Source organism: Hemitrygon akajei, chromosome 11 (assembly GCF_048418815.1).
Source record: "Hemitrygon akajei chromosome 11, sHemAka1.3, whole genome shotgun sequence".
Classification (NCBI taxonomy): Eukaryota; Metazoa; Chordata; class Chondrichthyes; order Myliobatiformes; family Dasyatidae; genus Hemitrygon; species Hemitrygon akajei.
Window position 1 is genome coordinate 24954768 of NC_133134.1, and position 9524 is coordinate 24964291.

At 41.0% G+C, this 9524-nt stretch overlaps 1 protein-coding gene across 1 annotated transcript in view; it reads right to left on the reverse strand.

Annotated features, from left to right (window-relative positions):
* Nucleotides 1–5816, reverse strand: part of ercc4 (excision repair cross-complementation group 4) — a 42709-nt gene extending 36893 nt beyond the window's left edge. The window contains exon 1 of the mRNA XM_073060483.1: nucleotides 5595–5816. Coding sequence (XP_072916584.1) covers nucleotides 5595–5768 — 174 coding nt within the window. The 5' untranslated portion in view covers nucleotides 5769–5816. The remainder of the gene's footprint in view (nucleotides 1–5594) is intronic.
* Between the last annotated feature and the right edge of the window lie 3708 nt (nucleotides 5817–9524).

Below are 9524 nucleotides of genomic sequence, written 5' to 3' on the forward strand. Positions count from 1 at the left end.
TAACGGGGTTTTCTTCCCTTTTTGAATGGTCTTAAATAATAATAATTATAAAACACTGTAACAAGAGAAGGACCTCAAATTCATCTCATCATTCAATGATATTATTTCTGATCTAAGTCCATCTATTAATTCAACAACTTCTACTTCTTGGTTGAAAGTGTGCTTACTAACATAGATCCCAAATGGTTCTGTGAGGAGTTTGTATGTTCTTCCCATGTCCTAATAGTTTTCTTCCTGGTGCTCCAGTTACCTCCCACATTCCAAAGACATCCAGGTTAGTCTTGCAGAGAGATTTAGGCCAGTTAGAAGAGTGGGCTGAAAGATGGCAGATGGAGCTCAATGCTGATAAGTGTGAGGTGCTACATTTTGGTAGGAATAATCCAAATAGGACATACATGGTAAATGGTAGGGCATTGAAGAATGCAGTAGAACAGAGTGATCTAGGAATAATGATGCATAATTCCCTGAAGGTGGAATCTCATGTGGCTAGGGTGGTGAAGAAAGCTTTTGGTATGCTGGCCTTTATAAATCAGAGCATTGAGTATAGGAGTTGGGATGTAATGTTAAAATTGTACAAGGCATTGGTAAAACCAAATTTGGAGTATTGTGTACAGTTCTGGTCACTGAATTATAGGAAAGATATCAACAAAATAGAGAGAGTACAGAGGAGATTTACTAGAATGTTACCTGGGTTTTAGCACCTAAGTTACAGAGAAAGGTTGAACAAGTTAGGTCATTATTCTTTGGAGCATAGAAGGTTGACAGGGGACTTGATAGAGGTATTTAAAACTATGAGGGGGATAGTTAGTTAGAATTGACATTGATAGGCTTTTTCCATTGAGAGTAGGGGAGATTCAAACAAGAGGACATGAGTTGAGAGTTAGGGGGCAAAAGTTTAGGGGTTAAATGAGGGGGAATTTCTTTACTCAGAAAATGGTAGCTGTGTGGAACGAGCTTCCAGTAGAAGTGGTAGAGGTAGTTTCGATATTGTCATTTAAAGTAAAATTGGATAAGAAAGGAATGGAGGGTTATGGGCTGAGTGCAGGTCAGTGGGACTAGGTGAGAGTAAGCGTTCGGTACGGACTAGAAGTGCCGAGATGGCCTGTTTCTGTGCTGTAATTGTTATATCTTTATATCGAATTAGTGAATTATGGGCATGCTATGCAAAACACACAAAGTGCTGGAGGAACTCAGCAGGCCAGGCAGCATCTATGGAAAAGAGTACAGTCAACATTTTGGGCCAAAATGTTGATTGTACTCTTTTCTATAGATGCTGCCTGGCCTGCTGAGTTCCTCCAGCATTTTGTGTGTGTTGCTCAGATTTTCAGCATCTGTAGATTTTCTCTTGTTTATGGGCATGTTATGTTGGTACCAGCAGTGTAGTGACGCTGCGGGCCGCACCCAACACAACCCTAGCTGATTTGATTTGATGCAAGTGATGCATGTCACTGTATGTTTTGATGTACATATGACAAATTGAGCCTGACTATAAATTTCAGACTACGATCTTGATCTTCAACAAAAATAGTTTGGCTTCACTTGTCTATTGATTTCCTCAAACATCTTGATAACTTATCAAATCTTTCAATATTCTTCTAAATTTCATTGCATACAATTCTAGTTCATAATCACCCATTATAATTAAATTCTTAGAGTTCCGATATCATTTCAATAAACATAAGCTGCATTCACTGCAAGGCCTATGTGTCTCTGGGAAGCTGTGATGCCCAACAATCTTTTGGTATTGGCTAAATGGGGTGTGTCTCATTTCTGAATGATTTTTTAACATGCTGTATTCTAATCCACTTAATCGATTATCAGAGGTATTTAAAGATGATCATTCTATTAGCATTTCCAATTACTGTTTGTACCTGTATGTGACCTGTGCATATGAGCTTCTCTGGACTCCAACTGCCTCTAGCACTTCATAATTAGAAAGTACTCCAAATTATCCTATCATATACTTATTAGAATACTGCTTTGCAGTGTTTACTGAAGTTTACCTTTTTCACGTAATCTGTTAATATATTCTAACTGCTTATGTAGTTGTCAGACATCTATGTTGTTAGTATACCAATGACATATATAGTAAATACATGAAGGAACAGCAAGCAACATACACAAAATGCTGGAGGAACTCAGCAGGCCAGGTAGCATCTATGGAAAAGAGTACTGCCGACACTTATACTTTATGTCCATAGATGCTGCCTGGCCTGCTGAGTTCTTCCGGCATTCTGTGTATGCTGCTTGAATTTCCAGCATCCACAGATTTTCTCATTTGTGAAATGAAGGAACGGTGTAGTTTTACAAAATATTCCTTGTCTCATTCTGTCATCTTTTTAAAAAATATCAAATAAGATTCTCTCCAGCTATGGTCCTACCCTTCACAAATTGTCTCCCAACTCCCTTTGATCTACTGAAAACTTTCAAGATATTTAATTATCAGCTCTTAACTACAGATTCAAATAATTCCTTGACAACAAATGTGAGGGACTTTGAGTGTTTAGCCCTCAGGTCTACTTTTCTTCCTAGTCATAGTCATAGAATGCAAAATGATCTCCAATTGTTCAATCCAAAGGAACAGTTTAAGAGAACACTACAGTTTCAGCATCTTCAATAATCTTAACTACTTTCTTTAAAAATCTGGGACTAAAGCTACCCGGTCTCAGGAATGTATTACTTCTCAGTGTCATTTTCCCTACTGTTAATTTGATTCTCCAGCAGAATAGTCCTGGTAAGTAGACTTCAGTTCCTTATTTTTTTCTCCAGAAGTTATCATTATTTTAATCTGGTCTCTGAAGGAGAATCATATTTCCCAATAGGGTTGTGTCCTTCATTCATCACTAATTTCCTTCAGAGATGTGACACAGTAGTCTCATATTTTTCCGTGATCACAGATGAAAAGTAAATATTTAATGTCTGCCATTTTCTTATTTTAATGTCACATTATCAATCTTTAAGTGCTGCATGATCTTATACCATGGAGGAACCATAACAAACTACTACAGTCCCAGATAACCGTGATTTCAGTCTCTAAGGCCAACGTGTGAGCATCCTTCAGAAGGGTGAACCTACCAAAAGCATCCAGCCCAGACGGGGTACCTGACTGAGTACCAAAGACCTATGCTCATCAACTAGCTGGAGGGCTCACTAAGAACCTCTTGCTTTAGCAGTCTGACATACCCACCTGCTTCAATTATACCAATGCCCAAGAAGAACCTGGTAACCTGCCTGTATGACTTTCATCCAGTAGCACTTAGATTCACAGCAATGAAATGCTTTGAGAATTTGATGGTGAAACATATCAATTCATGCCTGAGAGGCTACTTGGATCTGTTTCAATTTGCCTACCGGTACAATAAATCCACAGCAAATTCCATTTCGTTGGTTCTTCACACACCCTGGAACATCTGGGCAGCAAAGATGCATATATCTGGATGCTCTTTATCGACTACAACTTCGCATTCATCCCCTCAAAATTAATCAAAAAGTTTCATGACCTTGGCCTCAATACCTCCTTGGGCAATTTCTCACGTGCAGATCCCAGTCAGTTCAGATTGACAACATATCCACAATCTCCATCAGCACAAGGCTGTGTACACAACTCACTTTACACTTATGACTGTGTGGCTAAGCATAGCTCCATATTTATATTACAGTTTGCTGAGAATACCACTGTTGTAGGCTGAATCAGATCAGCAAATAGGAGGGAGGTTGAAAATCTGGCTGAGTGGTGCCACAACAACAAACTCTTACTCAACGTCAGCAAGACCAAGGAGCTGATTATTGCCTTCGGGAGGAAGAAACTGTTATTCTATGAGCCAGTCCTCAGCAAGGGATCAGAGGTGGAGAGGGTCAACAACTTCAAATTCCTCCATGTTATAATTTCAGAGGACCTGTCCTGGATCCAGCATGTAGGTGCCATTACAAAGAAAGCACAGCAGTGCCTCTACTTCCTTAAGAGCTTGTGAAATTTGTATGACATCTAAAACTTCCATAAACTTCTACAGATGTGTGGAGGAGAGTATATTGACTGGATGTATTACAGCCTGGTATGGAAACACCACTGCCCTTGAATGGAAAATCCTACAAAAAGTAGTGGATGTGGCCCAGTCCATCATGGGTAAAACCCTCCCTACCATTGAGCACATCTACATGAAGCACTGTTGCAGGAAAGCAGCATTCATCATCAAGGGTCCTTGCTACCCAGATCATGCTCTCTTCTCACTTTTGCCTTCAGGAAGAAGGTACATGAGCTTCAGGACTCACTTGTCCCATCACTGAACTGTTTCCACAACCTATGGGCTCACTTTTGAGCACTCTTCATCCCATGTTCTCAATATTCATTTCTTAGTTGTTATTATTATTATTATTATTATTATTATTGTTTTTTTGTATTTGCAGAGTTTGTTGTCTTTTGCACACTGGTTGACTGCCTGATGGTGTGGTCTTTCATTGATTCTAATATGGTTATTGCACTTATTGAGTACGCCTACAAGAAAATTAATCTCAGTGCTGTATTTGGTGACACATACATATTTTGATAATAAATTTACTTTGAACTAATTGCACTAACTTAATTGTAAATGTTTGTGCATTAGCATTGCAACCTCTGATCAAAATTATTATGAAAACTTTCAATACTAGGTGTCTCTCTGTACCTTTCCAGTCAGATAGGATATGTAGAAAGTTTTTTTTTAGGGTGGTATCACTGATGGGAATGTGCAGTGGATACGTACAGGGCAAACTGAAGAGGGAATGAAACCAGTGTGAGTTGCCATAGACTCACAGGACTCAAATGGCTTCTTTCCGTACTGAAATGAAATGGGAAAATCACTTTTAAAAAATCTTGAATTTACTGTTCCATAACTAAAAAAGTAATCAAAACCTCATCCCATTATTTTCAGTGATTTCAGAAGATCTGCACATGTGCAGTTAACCATGCAAGTCATGATGGTGATTAACTTAATCATGCCTTGTCAGAATGTCAGCATTGAAATCTCTGAAAATACATCTTTTCAGTTATAGTTATGTACTAAATATGCCAATAAAGTTATGACATGTCAATTAAAGGGTAAACGCATGTTTAACCCTTTCAGATAAAAACACGTCAACCTTAAATACTTCCAAACTCTAGATTCTAGCATCTGCAGTCTATTGTGAGCTTTAAATGGCAAGTTTGCTTTTCACCGCTAGAGATTTTGTCTCAATTACACAATCTACATCACTTTACCTTTGATAAGACAACTAGTTGCAACCCCTTCAAGAACAGAACTAGTTGCAACAACACCCCCCCCCATCGAAAAACAGTTGTAACCGCTTCCTCCTAAAAGCGCATTTGACAGCTGCTATCCTCTCAGCACACCTGCCCTTCACACCACATCCTGATGTACTGATGCCCAGCCTCCCCTCTACTCCCTCAGTCCGGACGAAGGGTCTCGACCTGATTCTGTCCGGGCCAACAAATGGATAAAATGGGGCGACGGGTCCGCGACAACTGTCACGGATGCTCGGCGAGGGAGGGTGCAGGCAACAGCACCGCCAAGCCATCCAATTCCGACTGACAGGCCGCCGCCCTGACCCTCGACGTTTACCTCTTCCGCCAAGTTGGTGTTCAGCACAAGCACCAGGTTCCCGGGGTCACAATACAGCTTGAGAAAATTCAGCAGAATCCTGTCTATACCCAAGCCCTTTGCCGTGATGACGAGGCCATCTTCGTGAAATAAGTCTAAAAAGATCTGGTTCTCGTGTTCCAAGAGAGGAGCCATAACACCGGCACCTCTCTGCTGCCGAGGAGCGGAATCCAACGGCGCAGGGACATCTCACTGTACTTCACTAGCTGCCCTCCAGCCACATCGCCAACTACTGGCTACAGAATATATTTACAGGATTCCTTATATTCAACCCTTACATACTGTTCCGGTCAAATTTGACCCGTTTTGACTTTTGACAGCAGTAAAAGCACCCTAACCGTCATTTTTTTTTTAGCCGAAATTTGATGACTTTTCCTAAAGTGACCCAAAATGCGTAAAAATGACAATATTTAAAAAATGTTATACTTTTGTACAGGTGCTACAAATTTGACCCGTATCTATTGAAATGGATTTTAGTTCTCTGAAACATTAATTAAGGCTTAATCACCCATTTATTAATGTCAGATAGGCTGTTTGTACATTCTAAATAGAACTGTGGTTCAAAATTTGGTATTTATGAGTGGATTCAGGGGCTGGGTCAAAATTGACCCGGACCATACTGTAAAGGTATAGAATATTGAATTGAATTTCAGTTTATTGTCATTTAGAAAACACAACTGCAATGCAGTTAAAAAATGAAACAACGTTCCTCCAGAAGGAAATCACAAAAGCACGCATTTCCCGGAAAGGAGCTCCAAAACCACCAAACAAAACAAGACTACCCAGACACACCAAGTCAGGAGACCAACTCTACCACCCAACAAACCAAAAACTAAAGCTACAAGATCTACACAAAACCACATAGTTACAACAGTGCAAACAATACCATAATTGATTAAAAAAAAACAGACCATGGGCACGGTAATAATAGTCCAAAGATGTTAAAAGACTGTAAGTTCGAAAGAAACTACCACACAGTTTCCACAAGTCGAATATGAGCAGTTATGTAAGGGTTAAATAACAACTGGGAGAATAAGATACCCACATTTCAGTTTACTACCAGAGAGAAATATCAGGGAGAAATTTCAAGTGTCCTTTCATTTCCTTTGAAAGTTTCTGCTTATCCATGATAACAAAGCTAACTGAAATAACAAAGACTGTTTGATAGAAAGTTGAGAAACACACAGTGATGGAACCAGCTTGTTTTTCCACTCTGCACAGGAAAGAAAAGATGTGGATAAGACAGTTCAGCTGAGTATTCAGTGGCAAAAGTATGGAACAGAAAAGCTGCATTAGAGATTCTCCAGAATTTTTTTCCAAATAAGAGTTGCCAAATTATGTGTGAGGACCTTTATCAGCAAGATTCAAGTCATCCAATCACCTGCCTCTTCTCTTTTGCTTTGCCACCAAGTGATGAACCCTTCGAGAAATGTGCTACCTTTATTTGACTGTAATTTATTTACAGTGTACACTACATTATGTATTGCAAGTATCCTGTACTATCTCCCTCCATTGTATCTACCCTATTTACAAGACTTTCACACAGGTAACTTCGAGAACTCTTCCTTCTTTCTTAGTTTGGCATCTCCATGCTATAGCTGACAGAGACTCAATGTTCTGCCGTCTATTTCCTGTACCTCTGGTCTCAACATGTCTTCAACTCAAAGCAAGGACTGGGTCTCCATGTTCTTATGTTCACATCACTACCTCTACATTCACTGCGTTACTGAGTATATGCAAGGACTAGGAGTCAAGTCACCGTGTCAGCTGAGAGAGGCATTGTGGTGCGGGGTTCAGGCTGGAGTCGGTGCTGTGCCCCAGTGTTCGCTCGGCAGAAGACAAGCTCTATTATGGTCTACTGAAGGGTCAGGATTATATATTTGCGTGGTTGCGTGGTGACGCCTGAGAGAGGCATTGGAGCCTAAGCACTTCACTGGAGGTGGCGTGGCAAGGTGTCCAGACTGGACTTAGTGCTGCCCTTCCCCGCAACGTTCGCTCAGCAAGGAGACAAGCTCTGTTATGGTCAGCTGTAGATCGATGGCAAGAGTTTTGGACCATTTTATAGTGCGATTGTGATACTATTTGTGTTTGCTATCTTGTGTGTGCTTTGTGCTGTGTGTGACTGTTAGTACTGTGTTTTGCACCTTGACTCCAGAGTAACACTGTCTCGTTTGGCTCTGTACGGTTGAATGACAACTATACCTGAATTGGATTGCATTCAATTCTTTCACCACTTTCAATGACATTCAAACACATCTTTTTCACCTCTCTTAGCATTCTGAAGTGACTATTCCCTTTGTGATCTGATCCATTCTTCCACCTTCACCAACCAATCCCCTTGTCACAGCACTTTTCCATGACTTCCTCTATAACCTTGTCTCTTCCCACCACCTGAGTACCCGAACAGTCCCTTCAGATGAAGCAGCAATTTACTTGCACTTCTTCTAATCCAGTGTATTGCATTTGGTGCTCACAATGTGACTGCCTCTTCACAGGAGAAAACCAAATGTTGGTTAGAGGATGACTTCGCAGAATACCTGCATGTTGTCCACAAGGGAGGCCCTGAGGTTCTAGTTGCATGTCACCGTATACTCTTTCTCACTAAGATTCTGACTTGTCTGTGGCCCTCCATTGGTGGGGATTGACCATGGATGGTGCCTGCTAGCTGTCATATGCAAGCCGGGGCAGTACAATATGGAGGGGAAGCTGATGCCTATATAGGAGGCTCCCTCTGCCATGCAGCTGACAAATCCAAAGGAACGGCAGAGGCCGATACAGTTTGGCACCAGCAGTGTTGCCGGAGTTGCCAGTCAGCATTGAGCTCAATGTAGGACTGCCTGAGGGACTCCAGCTCCAGATTTTTTCCTCGGGGTTTACTCATGCCCCATGAGTAGGTATAGCTGCAAAACAGCAGAGTTTTGAGATCAGAGTTTTCCTTCTCCTAGATGAGCTGCCAAACATGGCTGGAGAGCCCCATCTGCCCAAAGCAACTGATTTAAAGGCACCAGTACCCCACCTTCGCCCTTTCTCCTGTCAGTAGAAATGGTTTTGCTGGGTTTAGTAGCTAAGCCATACATGAAGGCCAGAAGCTGGACTTGGTTGTCAGAGGCTATTTGAGACGCACACCACTGGGAACATTTAACAGGTAGTGACTGGTTCTGCTGTGTATTATCCAGGTGCAATATTAGTAAGATTTTCTCTCTGTATAGATGTTGCGTTATCTGTTGGTCATTTCCTGTATTGTCCTTATTTCAGGTCTCAACAACAACTCTGAACTGCATTTCACAGTTTCAGTATTTCCCTCTGCTTGTCCTGAGCTCTCATGGAGATTGCCAAGGAACTGTGCCCTTCTGTGTAAAAGATTTCTTCTATATCTTAGTCCTGAATGAATGACCCCTTATCCTGTGATGGTGAACAAATAAAACTGCAGAAGCTAGAACAAAAAAATGCTCGAACAACTCAGCCAGTCAGGCAGCATCTGTGGAAAGAAAAATGCAGGTAACGTCTAAGATCAGGAAATCTTCCTCAGAGCTGGGGAAGAGTGGAGGAGCTCAGGACTGATGAAGGGTGTCGGCCCAAATCGTCAACTGTTTACTCTTTTCCGTAGACGCTGCCTGGCCTGCTGAGCTTTCTGTGTATGTTGATCTGGTTTCCAGCATCTGAGGATTTTCTTTTGCTTCAGAAGAGGCAAGCAGTTTTGAAAGCAGAATTGGGAGAGGAGTGAGATGTGAGACAAATAACTACCTAGAGAAAGGTTAAAATAGATTGGGTGATAAGAATCATGAGTGCTAATCATTGGAGGGATCTTTATAGGAACAGGATGAGAAAGAGATATATACTGTATAGAATAATAGAAATTGTTTTCTATGTTGCTTCATGCAAAATGCACAA